Below are 14448 nucleotides of genomic sequence, written 5' to 3'. Positions count from 1 at the left end.
TTGTTGAACACATAAAAGGAAGTATATTTAAAATAAAAAAACTTGGTCAGACTGTAGCGTCAATTACCATTTTGAAGGAATTTACAGGGCTGTTTTCGATGAGTCTTTTGGAATAGTCAAGTTTATCGCAATGCCTAAACTGGTTTCTTCATTGCACAGTATTTTCTTTTAAAATGTGTGCATTTTTAAACAATTACATACATATTAAAAATCAGCATTTCTTTGCTTAAACTTAATTAAAACGTTAATACTCTCAGACGACACAGATCTGAAATGGTGAAACCAGTAATTGCCCCCTCCCACCTTACAACAAATTAAATTGAGACAAAATTACAAACACATTTCACTACATGATTATTATTAATAAAAATCGGTTTTTCTTTTTTTTTTTTCCTTTTTTTTTTGTATAAAGTTGCCCAAAATGCAAGGGATGTGCATAGGTTTACAACTTAAGTCAGAATAATATTTCACTTTATTCCCTTGGGTACGTTTTCCCATGAACGGAATGTACTTTGCTGTAGATTACAGTTTTTTTTTCAACACAGATACACCAACGGCATGAACGCTTGCGACTGTCCACATGCATTAAGAGTCAAGACCCAATTTCAGATTTCTAAAAGAAGTTTTACAGAGTTCTTCAAAGAGACAGTATCACATTATCTGGATGTTACACAAAAGTATTTAAAAACGCTACCCTAAAAAACAAACAAACAAACAACAACAACAACAAAAAAAGAGCGAAGAAAGGCCTTTAAGATTGATGAATTTGTTTGGTAACCGCTAGACTGATTATTTCAAATAAATAAAGGAAAGTATTCCGATCCATAAAATCAGACTCTAAAAAGAATGTAGTGTTCCACCCCCAAGTTAAGGTAACAGAATCATATTATTATTACTATTAAAATAGATTATAGAAAGCAGCATCTATTTTGTGCAGTTTTTAGGGGCCCTTGAAATAAAAAGCTATTATTTCCAAAAATATAACATTCCAAAGGACTGAATAATACATACATTTAAAGATACACTTTATTAAATTTTAGGAGAAATGATTAAAAAAAAAAAAAAAAAGATACTGTCTCTTTAAATTAGTGTTTAATTTTTTTTTCCCCCTCCTCTTATCTATTAGGACATGACAATAATTATAAATTTAGGTCACACTACATCTAGGTAGTCTCTAGGGGCCAAGACCTGCTGACACAAGGTCAATAACGAAGAGGTTTCCCATGTATGAGGTGGTTCCCAGTAACGCCAGGCTTTTTCAATGATCTCGCGAGCGGCCTAATAGACCCAGGAGACTGGCACCCACTGCGACGCTGTACAAACGAGCTCAATGGCTTCCTCCAGGTGCCTGATTGTTTCATCGATTTCATTGTTGATAATTGTTAGGTCAAAGTAGTGTGCATATGTTCTCTGTAAGATTTCAGACTCCTTTTGCAGGCGCTGAAGAGATTCATCCTAGTCAATGATGAGAAAAGGAAATGGGAGAGGTAAGTTGGATCGTTTCCTTTACTTCTATGGCAGCTTTCTAGCTGTTGCTTACAGAGAAGAAAGCAGGCAAAAAAAGCTTAAGTGGTCTAGAGACCCTGCCTAATTCCCTAGAAATTACAAGGAAGAAATTACACAGTTTCTGTCTTGAAGCTGACATTCAAATACAAGTCATTTACTGACGTTACGTGAGACAAAAGACAAGTCTAGAACTAAAAAGGCAAGGATGAAAGCTAATAAAAGCAGCACAGACATGGAACTAAAAAGACCATACGTGAGTTAAACAAACAAAGTGCACAAATTCAAGCTACGTGGCCTATGTCCAGGGAAGAGAACAAGAAACAGGATAGGGTATTTTGTTAAATATCAGCTGTTCCCAGTTTTGGTAACAATTCACTGTTCAACATCAGTCTTCTGGGGTTTACTTTCTTTAACCACCCTTTGCCGATGAGGAAGTTCTCACTCCATGTTGCCCAGCAGTTCCTATTTCAGTATTTCCTATATCACTTCTGGCATCTCTTAGCGTCTTGTACTGAAGACCCAATTCCACGGTTCACAATTGAGAAGGGTCAGCCATTACAGGGTCAGCACTTCCCTTGGCTTTGTGTCCATTTCTTATGGGATTGGCTTCTGCCAGTTTGGTAGGTGTGATGCCTAATTCTCTGTAGCTGGCAATGCTATCATAGTGGGCTTGCTAGCTGGGCCTGCATTTCTGAGAGACTACAAAAGGCTTTCCTCTAGGGTCCTGCAGTGATCCTGAAATCCCTTCCTGCAAATTCCCTACAAAATTAAAAGAATCATTTCCTGCTTTTATGAACTTTGAAACGGTCACATGAATTCCTTCCCTCCCACATGTTTGGAGTGGAAATGGAATTAAACCATGTATGTACAGCACAGATTCCCTGCTGTACTGGTATCTATATTGTCACCTTACTTGCTCAGTCAACTGGGATGCACTTTACTGAAACAGTTCTAGGCTGTAAGAAGTATAGAGGGAGTGTCTATGGCTGGCTTCACAAGAAACTATTCTAGGAATGGAACTGTATCCACTAATATGAGATACTCCTTCCATACTTTGCTTTTTTTTGGTATGTATTTGTGTTTTGTTTGAACTTCCCAAGCATCTGTAAATATAGCGACATGTTGCTGTGAAATGGTGGCTTTCAGATCCTCTGGGAATAACCAGTGTTGAGATAGTTCTCCTTCTCCGACACCATGAAACCAGCCGCTTCCGGAGGGTTCCTTATGAACCAAGTTACAGTTCTGCTTCTTTCTGAAGTTGCAGCCCTAGATGGGGTGCAAATGTGGCCTCCATCAGATAATCACTTAAGGCCTCATTCAAGGTCAGACAAATACTTTTCCCACGCACTTCTGTATAGGGCATGCTCCTTTTATAGAGCACTGTGCACCTATAGCAAAGCTTGGCACTTCTGTAGAAAAAAGCAGCGTGTGCTGTTCTTGTCAGTTTCCTTAAAATTTCTTAATTAAGTCTTGACAGTGAAGATCCCAGAATATTCTCAAGAAGAATCATCTCCATCGTCTGCGTGCTCAATAGTGCCAAAGAATAAGATATTTACCAAAATGTTCAGATAGCTGAAGGGAGCAGAATGTCTGCCTCTTCTTCTACAGTCAGTTCTCATGTCACACGTACTACACATGGGATCAGTTGCAGTGTGTTCACTATCTGGAAGAGACTTTTCTACCCTATCACTAGTGTTCAGTCTGCTTTCCTAATCCTCTTTCAATCTCCAGCAAACCTGGGAGTGAAACATGACTGTCATCCATGGCATCCCTTGCACATGCATAATGGCTGCCAGTGATGTTTTCAGCCTCCTCTATCTCTGAAGGCTTTTTTTTTCTTTCAATTTCAATATAAGTTGAGAAAAATTTCTTCAGAAACATTTATGTTTTAGCTATTGGAAAAGAGAAAGAAGTTACACATCGCTCAATGAATATTTGAATAAAAAGACTGGAGCCTGCTAATTCCTCTTTGTTGCTGAATGGGAAAACAGAAAACAACTAGAGGAGAGAGGAACTACTCAGCTGTTCCGTGATCTGCTCTCTCCTCTCTCTGTTTTACCACACCAATGACATGATTTACATTTTCTTGGTGATGAGATAGGTGGGTACTCTCTGAGATTTCCTATATGATTCAAATAGGTTTTGTGCTTTGAAGAATTGCTTATAATAATAACACATTCAGTAATTAAGCATAGTATTTTGCTTCCTAGTTAATTCCAACGATGTGATCCTCGTTTACTGAAGTATTTTATGTGTTCTATAGTCGGCTAAAGCATCTCAAGGTAATTACCTTTAAGACAGGGTCTTTGCTTTGATTTTTACCACGATGTTCAGATGTCCAGCTCTAATAGTAGAAACTTTACTTTCTTGTTTCTTCTTAGCAAATAATTCTTATTACATCCATTACAGCAAGATACGTAAAGCCTTTTTTGTGTAAATTTTTATCCCAATGGTAGAAAGTAATGTTGAACGTGAATGAGCAAATCTACATTCTAAAACTACTAAAATAACCGGAACTACCATGTCAGCCCCTAGCTGGTACTTACAGGCAATTTTCTGCACCATTTTGGCAGCTATGTACAATTAGTACGAGTGCAGGAAAATGAAAAAAAAAAAGCAAAGATGAAATTCAAGAAAGCATAAGGGGAAAAAAAGGACAGTCATTTACAGAAGTGTTCTCAAAAGACGTATGTAAAATAAACAAAGCGAGATAAGAGGATAAGCAGAAAGGGATACTCAATATGCACATGAAGCTTTCCAAAAGTAAGAATGAATGGGAAATATGAAACACACTCTGGAATCTTGTTTGCTGCCACACAGGCTTCTGATGCACATACGTAACTTGCATCTCTTTCTTCACTCAGCAGAGAAAATCTTAGAAAACAGAACACTGAATTTTGGTAGATTCTGTTGCTACTTCCATTTCACATCCCCCTCCCTTTCCTTAAGCTTAACTGATTCATATATTAGGATGCCATTTATGTGTGGCCCCAGTCCAGCAGTTCATGTGCCTGAGCATCTCTGTGTGCACTGTGACTTCAGTCACAAGAACTTAAAAAAAAAGCATGCTTATAGGGCATGAACGCAAATATTTAGAATCCAGTATCTTATTTCTATTAATGTGTTCCCACCACAACTATAACAGGTATATTTCTATCTTCTTCCCAGTATGCCATGGAGAGCATTTTCTTTGATACATTAGCTGCCTTGAATCTCTCTGCATTGTATCCTACAGCTAGAAAACTAAAAGGTTAATAGTTCTGGCAAGTAAGTGAGGCAGCAAAAGACCATTTGGGAGCTAAAATACAAAGGAATAGAACGAGGTAATTACATAATTCCACAGCATACCTAGTCTAGCATTACACGTGCAATGATTTACACATCCTAAGAATATATATATATATTTTAAAGTGATGCTATGCCATTTGCTTGCACAATGGCATTCAGCGTGGACTACAAATTTGTAGTGTTCTTGCAAAATCATACTGATTTATAGCATATGCCAGCATCAGCATCAGCAGTTAGACAAACTGTCATTTCACTAGTATTGTTAATTTTCGTGTCTTGAGATGGTATTCATCAAGTAATGTCACAGGACACATTGAAATGATATATTTCACTTCTTCCCTCTCTCATCTCTTTTCTTGGCTACATGCTTTCACCATTTGTTCTGGCATTGGTGATTGTCAGAGCCTTTTTGAACTGCTTGCAAACTGACAAAACCCCAATTTAGAGCAGTGAACAGTAGCTCACTAAAGGATCTGATATGTGCTGTGGCCAATGCAGATGGGCAGTACCAGTCCTGAAATTAGGGAAACCCACTCCATTCAGCAACAGTGAACTAGGAGAACGCCTCAGCTGCCAGTAAAACTGCAGCTTAAGGCCAGTGTTTATTGCTCTCCTCTTACCCTGAAGGATGATTATTTGAATTTAAATATATTTGTCTCATTCCTTATTTCCTGCAAGCCTCTAGAGTGATGCTGCAGTTTTGTATTTGTGATACTGTAATTACATTTCTATGGAAACAGCTGTAGAAACAGAGCTGACTTTATTTTTGTGTGAAAAAGGAACACCTAGGGGGTTTGGAACAGATTCATGTTTAAATCCAATTAATTAAGTACCTTGGTAATGGAGTTTAAAAAGGCAGAGCAGATCAAGTATTTGTACAAACATTGCCTGTCCTGTTGTGAGCTAAAAGCAGAACTGCTTGATAACCTCTTTGAAATCAGTAGCAGCTGTAAAACTCCACACAAACTAAGTAAGAAATTCAGGATGTGTAATTGCACAAACTCTTAACATTATTCCACAAGCAAGTAACCCTTTGGTAAAAGCTTATGTCCAGTTCTGAAGAGAATGATTTTTGAAATTAAGAAGCTTAATTCTGATGTATATTTGCTGGTTAGAAAAAAATACTACAAGATAAAGGTGGAACATGCATTCTGCAGTTCATGCCAGCTGTAGTCCAGCGGTAGCACTGCAACTCAAAATTGAGTAAATTTTGTTAACTGAGTTATTTGTGCTAATGATTTGTCACAGATTTGGAAATGAACCTTGGGAATATATATATTCGAATACATCATGTGGGTCCTTCAACTTGAAATTCATATTCTGAATTAGAAATATCAGTTATTAAAAAATGAATACATCTCAACTGACTTACTTAATAATGCTGCCCTTCAACTGTCCTTCTACCTCTCCAGCTACAGACAGAAAAACTCCTATCTGCATCTTTGAATTCCATCCTTAATTTTGTCTCTGATAAGACATTAATTTGTAAGATGCCATACCTCATTAATGCCTGGGGTAATCGTAGGTGCAGCAATAAAAACAACAAAAGGAGCAAACTCTGCAGTTCTCAGGACCTTCAATGCCTAGGGTAAAAGAAAAAATAATCTTGAGAAGGATCCCCCAGCAGTCAGTGTCAAAACAGTCACATAAGCAGAAGATGGAAAGAAGATGGACTTATATCAGCAATTAATTGTTTTTTGCTGATTTGGAGTCACAACCTTAGTAATGCAGACACTTCTTGTGTTATTTTACATTTTTTGGTACTCAAACAATACATTTATAATTAAAATAAGTATAAATTTCAAGACAATGAAAGCTTCTGCATGTTCAGAGAGGCTCTTCCCATAGTGTGCAGAATTCTATTTACATTTAAAAGGAATGGTTAACACCACATTTAAAAAAAAAAAAAAGAAGAAAGAAAAAAAGAAAGAAAAGGAAGTGATGTCATGAATAAGGGACAAAAAGCAAGTTGTATTAATTTATTTATCTTATTTTCTGAAGCAAATAAAAATGAGAGGTCTTTAAAAAGTTAAGAGCAGTAATGAGCATTGCATTAATGCAGTAAATACTGCACTGGGCACCTGAACTACACAAAAGATGACTGTTCTTATCAAAACCTTGGCTTAGTTGTAACTTAGCTGCCATAGGTGAAACTTTGCTTCAAGCTTGTAAGGGAAACAGTTGATCACAGCCTGAATGTCACACTAATCACACTCTGATTAACCATCTGAGGCAAGTAATGAGTCAGCCTGAAACCCATATATGAGGGCTACTCTGAAAGCAATGTCTCCTATTTTAATATGCTGGCTTACAACATCGGATGCAGATTTTGGTGGGATGGCAGTAGAGGCTGAACATTCTCAGCAACATTCTGTTACATTTTGTTGCTGAGAGACCGATGGCAGCAGAGGGGTGGCCTGACAAAACCCAGTGGCACTCACTGATGCTTGCTGGACACTTATGAATATCAAATGGTGGCTCTGAGCACAGTCAAGTGGTGGGTCATGCATTTCAGCAGTGGTGGCAGTGATGAGAAAGACAAGCCATGTTCCAGACAGCTGTGCATATGTTTATAAGTGCAGCATGGAGGCTCTTGTTCATCAGTGGTGAAAATGCACAGCTAGTGCTGGTGACTATGTTGGAGGAAAAAAAAAGAAGTGGCTTGTAGCTGAGAATCTGCTCTATCAAATCGTGTTATTGTGCTCCTTGTATCTGAGAATTTCCATGGAAATAAATAGGAGGCATTACTTTCAGAGCGACCGGTGTCCATTAAGCTCCTCAAAACAAAAGAGATAAACCCTATATATGAATGTCATGGAGACACACGTAACTAGGAATACCAAAGGAAAACAGGCAAGTGGTGTTAAGATAGCTAGTAATTGATCCATGGGCATGTTGGCATAAAGGCACTGAGACAGATGCACGAGGAAGCTGGTTAAAAAAGAGGCTTGTCCTTTGATGGCAGAAGTGCAGGAATAGCAGCTGGTGCCAAATGTGAATTACTTGGGCTGTTATCAAATGTAAATACATTCTAATCAAGATTAGGATGGTTTCTGAGGTTTGTACTGTTTCTGAACAATCCAAATTGAAATGCTGTATCAAGAGATCTCACTTTTAACAGCTGCTCCATTTAAACTAGCGATAAATGCTTTCTCCAAAAACTGTTCAATGCAGGATTCTATTTTTCAGAACAGTACTGCATCAGCACTCTATGTGAACTGCACTAAGTAATTTAGCTGTTTCTGTTCTTAAATGAATTTTTGAATCAAAGAAGAAAGTAGCAAGCAAAAATAAATAGTTAACACTGGTCACAGTTTTAACTTCTTTCCTCCCATTTCTTTTGTTCTGCACATATGATACAAACATCACTTTTTGTCCATATTCATGTAGTTCCACTTAACAAAGCATACATCACTGTGAACTAAAAGTCACAATTACACAGATGCTTCAAAGGAAATATATCAGATTTTTTCACTGAAGACTTTATATAATGAATGAACAAATTTTTCTTGAGAGCCTTATTTTCTGTCCTTCTCTCTTTTGAAAAGTATAATACTAACACAAAAAGGAGTGTCTAAAATAATGATGCTGATCTGGTCATATCTAGTATACAATCATTGATGAAAACAAATGTATCTCAATAAAATAATGTTGAAGGGTTTGCGTTAAGTCCCATTTTCATCTACTTCTAATGAGTTACCTGAGGTTCTACATCAAGTATTGCAATTAGTCCCTGCTCATGGATCTTCCGTATTGTTTCCAGTTTTGTCCCATACATTGCATCCTCATGGCTGCCATATTCCAAATATTCATTGTTTGATATATCCTGCATCATTTGGTCATGCGATACGAAGTAGTAATTTTTTCCATTTTCTTCATCTTTCTTTGGAGGTCGGGTTGTGTCTGAAAATAAAATGTATTTTTTTAACTCAAAAGCAGTACTACGCTTACATGTGGCATCTTGATTGGTTTATCAATATTTATTCACTGAATGATTTGGCCTGCTAATTCATATGTAGAACAATGAAGTGTGAGCTGAGGGGAGTCAGAGTAACAAGGTCTAGGGGAAGTGGAAGGCTGAGGGATGTGCTGGGGAAAGCAGGAGACTAAGGGATGTGGAAAGGATTAAAAAGAAAGGAAGAACAGAAGGTTATAATTAACCTTTATTTCATAGAATCATAGAATAGAATCATAGAATTGCTCAGGTTGGAAAAGACCTTAAAGATCACTGAGTCCAACCACAACCCAAGCATACTAGCCAAACTCTAACAACCCCACTAAATCATGTCCCTGAGCATCCCTTCCAAATAGTTTTTAAACACATCCAGGGATGATGACTCAACCACCTCCCTGGGGAGCCTATTCCAGTGCTTAACAACCCTTTCTGTAAAGAAGTTTTTCCTGATATCCAACCTAAACTTACCCTGGTGCAATTTGAGGCCATTTCCCCTCATCCTGTCACTTGTCACCAGTGAGAAGAGACCAACCCTGCTCTCACTGTAAGCACCTTTCAGGTACTGGAAGAGAGCAATAAGGTCCCCCCTCAGCCTCCTTTGCATTATAGAATCTATTCTATGATTCATTTTTCTTTCTTATATAGAATTTTGCACTTCAAAATGGTTAGCTTGCAAAATTTTCAGTGCCAAATTTTATTTTATTTGGTGAAGATGTTAAGAGTCTATGTTCTTTCAAGAGCAAACAAACTTTTATTCTACAGTTTGTTATTCATCTTTGATTGATAGGTTTGATCTCACTGCTTTTATAGTTTCTAAACCATTCCCTTAAAATCCCCTAGGCAGTAGGGCCCCTCTTTACACCAGAGCCAATACTAGGTCCAATCCTGTTTCTTTAACGATCTGGCTGATGGGGAAGAGTGCACCCTCACCAAGTGACACAAAATTAGGACATTCAGTCATGCTGCCATCCAGAGGGATCTCAACAGGCTGGAAAAAGTTGAACATGAACCACTGATGTGCCCATGCTGCTAAAATGTCTAACAGTATCCTGGTTTGCATTAGGCAAAATATTGACAACAACTGCAGGGAGTTGAACCCTCTCCTGTAACTGAGCATTGGTGGGGCCAAATGAGTGCATTTTTTAAGGAATTCAAGAAAAAATGGACTAAACAAAACCTATAATATCACCATTCTACTTACTGCTGTCATAGGTCTACCAGAACTTACATATTCTCCTACTTTTCTCTTCAACTGTCTACATTTGTTAAAACTTCTTCTTCTTCTTTTTTTTTTTTTTAACACATGTATTTTTCTGTGGTTTTCTTCAGAGTGTGAAAGTATAAAAAGCGCGTGAAGGCCTAGCTACTTGTGGTCAAGACAGATAAAAGCTAGCTAACAATGACTTACTTTTCAAATATATTGCTTTTTCAAACCTATGTGGTAAGAGACATATGGCCTGCTAATTCTTAAACCACCAGTGTGTGACATGACTTTTTGACCTTTAAGATCAAGTTTTCAGTAGCTAGATAATTTTTCCATAGTGCATGCTGATAAATACAACATACAACTCACAGCCCGCCTCAAGAGTTACCTATTCTTAGCATGATTTTTCAAAATAATGAAGAAAATGCAGTAAAAATCTGTCCCTGAGAGCTAAAGAGAATTCAATTACCCACAATCAGCTGAAATACAGGTGAGGTTTCCATAATACTTAAAGTGTGTGATGTATTTTACATGATTTATTTCAGATAGCAAAAATAAGGGATTAATTTAGGTTCCTAAAAACAAGCATAAGGTACTATATTAAATACCCTAAATGTGCCTAAACTTGATGCATCCATTCAGTCCCATCAAGCATGACACGGGAGCTAATACAGATGACTGCTCTTCCAAAGTGGGGCCGAAGGTTAAATGATGTCTAAAACAGTTATCTAAACATTAGAATGATGCTGAAGCACACGGACTGGACCATGATTTGCAGCTAGTCTCTTCAGTTTTCCTATATAACCAGTGAAACAACTTAAATGCTTCCACAGAATGCAGGCAATCCAACACATGGCCTTCACAGCATATGAGTTCATTTTATAAATAATTTGAAGACAAAGTAAATATTTCAGCTTCTGCCTCCACAGAACAATACACATAGTACTTGAGAGAGCCTGGGTGAAAGGTACATTGAAAACCATTTATTACTCTTTGCTTTAGATCTTTGTAATGGAATACACATATCCTGATTTCCTATATTTTGAAGTTAGCCTGAAACAAGAGTGGGTGGATTTAGCTACTGGATGGGCTTGCTTTAAAATGCCTATGCTTGAGGAAAAAAGCTGCATCTCCAACAAATAATGTAGAATATACAGTTCTTGCCATGGGATTAGCTGAGCCTGCTGTGAAGGAAAAATGCCCCTGTGCTCTTGGTAACAACCCATGTGGTGAGCCGTGAAGCTAACTGCATTTTCTTATTGTCATCTCTGGAAACTTGGTGCTACTTACTACACTCTCCTCTGAAAAAAACAAAACAAGAAATATTCCCAGTCCATTCACAATTCATTCTTCCTTAACAGAAGATTCTGTTAGTGGGACTGTTGTCAAGCACACTACATACAATTTTGCACTACATAGAACATTGCTACTTACGAGGAATGGGGTACGCAAATCTGTCCGGATGTTTTGTGATGAGTGTGTTTTTTATGTGTCGTCTTCCAACGCCATGTGCACCTAACCCACAACACAAAAATCATCCATTAGTTTTCTGCCACAAGATGTTAATAATTATGCTCTTACGTTTGAAATAACAACTCAAAATTACCTAGTAAGACTAGCGTTTTCCTTTTGAATGCTGGCAGTTTTACTACTTCTTCATATGTGACGAGATCTAATTGATCAAACACTAAAACACAAAAGAAACCCCCAGAGGGATAAGAAAAAACATCATTATTAAGGATGATAATAAACTGTGCTACAAATTGTCATTTTAGCAAGTGTTAGATTCACAATACAAAGCAATATGCTATGGAAAGTAAAACCATTTCCTTAAGTAATTTTAAGAAAAGTGTCCATTAAGAAAACTGTTAAAAAGCAATAACACAGCTACTGAAATGCTCAGGAAAACTTGCATGTCCTTTCATGCAGAATTCAGCAGACCACAAAAATCAGCTAAAAAGGCATGCTATTTACATTTGCATTCCTAAGAAGTAGCAATACTAAAGAAAATCTGTAGACAGTGACCAACATGAATATAGTATGAGAACATCTATTTACACTGAAGATATGGATACTTTCACGTTCATGTTTAACGAGATCTTTGAGTAATCATGATTTTTAAGGTTTAATTCTTTGTGGTATTTCTTCTTCAAAACACGTTATTTGTAATTAGAGTTCTCTTTGAACACACGTGCTCGTTAAATTGACATGCTTTTAAAACTTTTGATAGAACAAAAAAGTTTAACAGAAAGTGATGACGTTACATAAAAGAACCTCCACCATATTTAGGGAAAAATTGTAAAAGTATTGTTTCAGAAATGATTTCAACTGCAGTGAATGAATTTCATCATGCCTATCAATCTACTGTGAATTGCCAAGATAAGTAATGATTGACAAATCAAGTTTTGTTCATAAAAACAACTTCTTACTTTGCCCAACAAGATCTGTGGCCATTTTTATAGAATTTTGATTAAAAGAAAAAAATAAAAAGCCAGGAGGCAGTTGATTATATTTTTAAAGATCAGAACAATCAGAAGTTAGGAACATAATAACTTGCAAGAGTTTACAGTTCTGTATTTGAATGCGCTGTAAACAGAAGGGAGAGACTGCATCTTAAGTATGACATTTTTGAGTGTTTCCAAGTCCCAAAGTGGCGTATTCACTTCAACTACATCCTGTCCATCTCTCTCTCTCTTTTATTTTTTTTAAATTTAATTTTTTAAAGAAAAAATTTGGATGTATTTCTCTCCTCCTCATGGTTAGGTACCCCTATAGTTAGGTAGGCAGGGGTAGGAGCCTGTGTTTGCTTGCTCCAGTTGTCACCAACCTCCACAGTCTGAAGACATTCTGACTGCAGAGCCTATCAGAAAGCACATGCTTTGTACTACAGTCAAAGCAACAAAGGGTTTAACATTTCCTTTTATAGGGCAGATGTTAAACCCAATGGCACCATTTCCACCCTAGAAAAAAGTGCAATTACTTTAATTTAGTCCAAATACAAATTAGTCAATTGACACACTTGACTCTTTAAGGACTTGAAAAGGTATGCATTTGAAAACTTCCTAAGTTCCTTTGAAGCATTTTGCACTTCATGATGAAGAAAAACCTCTTTCAACCTTTCCCCAAATATTACAAGATAAAACAAGCAAGAAGTTAGTCATATTTTTTCTTCCTTTCCACAAATTACCAGCATGGAATTCTTCATTTTTGCAACTTTGCACTAAATTAACTAAATTCATTTCATATCAGAAAGATATAAAGATCTACAACATGTTGAAGAGTTTTACCATTCTAACCATTCTAGCTTTACCATTCTAACTATCTACTGGGAAAGGTGTCTTCTCCCGTTAAAAAAAGTCAATCCTTTATTTTTTCTTGAACAAAACCATGTTATGTTAGATACAAACAACAGGAGCAAACAACAGAAATGGCACATATTAATGCCTCCATCACAAATTAGTAGCATGAAGAAGATATGTCTCAGTCTACATGGAGTTACCTAATGATTGTAGGGTTTTCAAGCACAAAAGAAAAATGAATATTTAAAAAATATACACAAGATATGAGGAATACGGGATACATATAAAGACTGAACTTGTAATACTCCTGTGTTACTAGCTAGTAAAGAAAAGGAGTTTTGAAAGGAAACAGTAAGAAGCAAATAAAGAGGCATTGTCACTTGACAGGTTACTTACATGCACAGAGGCCATTGGGAGTAAGACAGCATGAAAAATGTACAGGGGTCATTGAGATATGGCTTGTAATATATTAGTAAAATAAAAAGTATATGCACAAAATAAACTTTACCATGCAGTAGTCTAAACACGAGGCAAATAAATCACATTAAGAAATGATAAACATATTTTATAAAAGCTTGGCAATTTTTACATTATGCATAATATGACACATAGTTCTAGTATGTTCTGAAGAGCGTTCTTTTATGAAGTCCTGCAACAACACTTTTAAAAATGTAAATATCACTGCAGTATATCTCTAGAGATAATCTCTGGAGCATTTATAGAAATGCTAATGAATCTTAAATGATTTTTGTTTTTCCTGTAGGTTTTGGTTCCAAACAGATTTTACAATGATAAGAAGTATGATCTAGAAGATGTATCTTGAAGGACACGCTATTCTATTATCAAGTATGGAGGAAAGTAAAATTAGATGAGTTATTTTTCTTATAAAGGAGAATATACTTGCTGAAGACATGTTTTTAATTATGAAACACACACACTGAAAATCTGCAAAAAGTAATGTTGCAGTATTTCTGACTAACAATACCACGTGATATTTCAGAGATGGTAAATTCAGTACTGAGTTCATTAAATGTAATACATTCACATAAGCATGACATCAATTCAGTGATCCTCTTAATATCTACGTACTTCTTAATTCTCTGGAATGTTATTGGCATCAACTTTTGTACCTCAAGGATACAATGACCAATAACGTTGCTAAGTGAAATATAAATCCCAATTTGTACTTTGATTAA

The 14448-nt window shown here is 36.5% G+C and overlaps 1 protein-coding gene across 12 annotated transcripts in view; it reads right to left on the bottom strand.

Moving 5' to 3' along the window:
* Nucleotides 1-14448, bottom strand: part of CASK (calcium/calmodulin dependent serine protein kinase) — a 182348-nt gene continuing 167900 nt past the window's right edge. For 9 of the 12 annotated variants that reach the window (XM_015884890.1, XM_015884915.1, XM_015884924.1 and 6 more), the window contains 5 exons: nt 11560-11640; nt 11388-11468; nt 8495-8697; nt 6294-6377; nt 1-1455 (listed from right to left, as the gene is read on the bottom strand). In XM_015884890.1, coding sequence (XP_015740376.1) covers nt 1279-1455; nt 6294-6377; nt 8495-8697; nt 11388-11468; nt 11560-11640 — 626 coding nt within the window. In that variant the 3' untranslated portion in view covers nt 1-1278. The remainder of the gene's footprint in view (nt 1456-6293; nt 6378-8494; nt 8698-11387; nt 11469-11559; nt 11641-14448) is intronic. The other 3 variants (XM_015884899.1, XM_015884932.1, XM_015884958.1) reach the window with 1 other exon arrangement.

The sequence above is a fragment of the Coturnix japonica genome, chromosome 1, assembly GCF_001577835.2.
Source record: "Coturnix japonica isolate 7356 chromosome 1, Coturnix japonica 2.1, whole genome shotgun sequence".
Taxonomy (NCBI): domain Eukaryota; kingdom Metazoa; phylum Chordata; class Aves; order Galliformes; family Phasianidae; genus Coturnix; species Coturnix japonica.
Note: the sequence above shows the minus strand (reverse complement) of the source record. Positions and strands in the feature narration are given on the sequence as shown.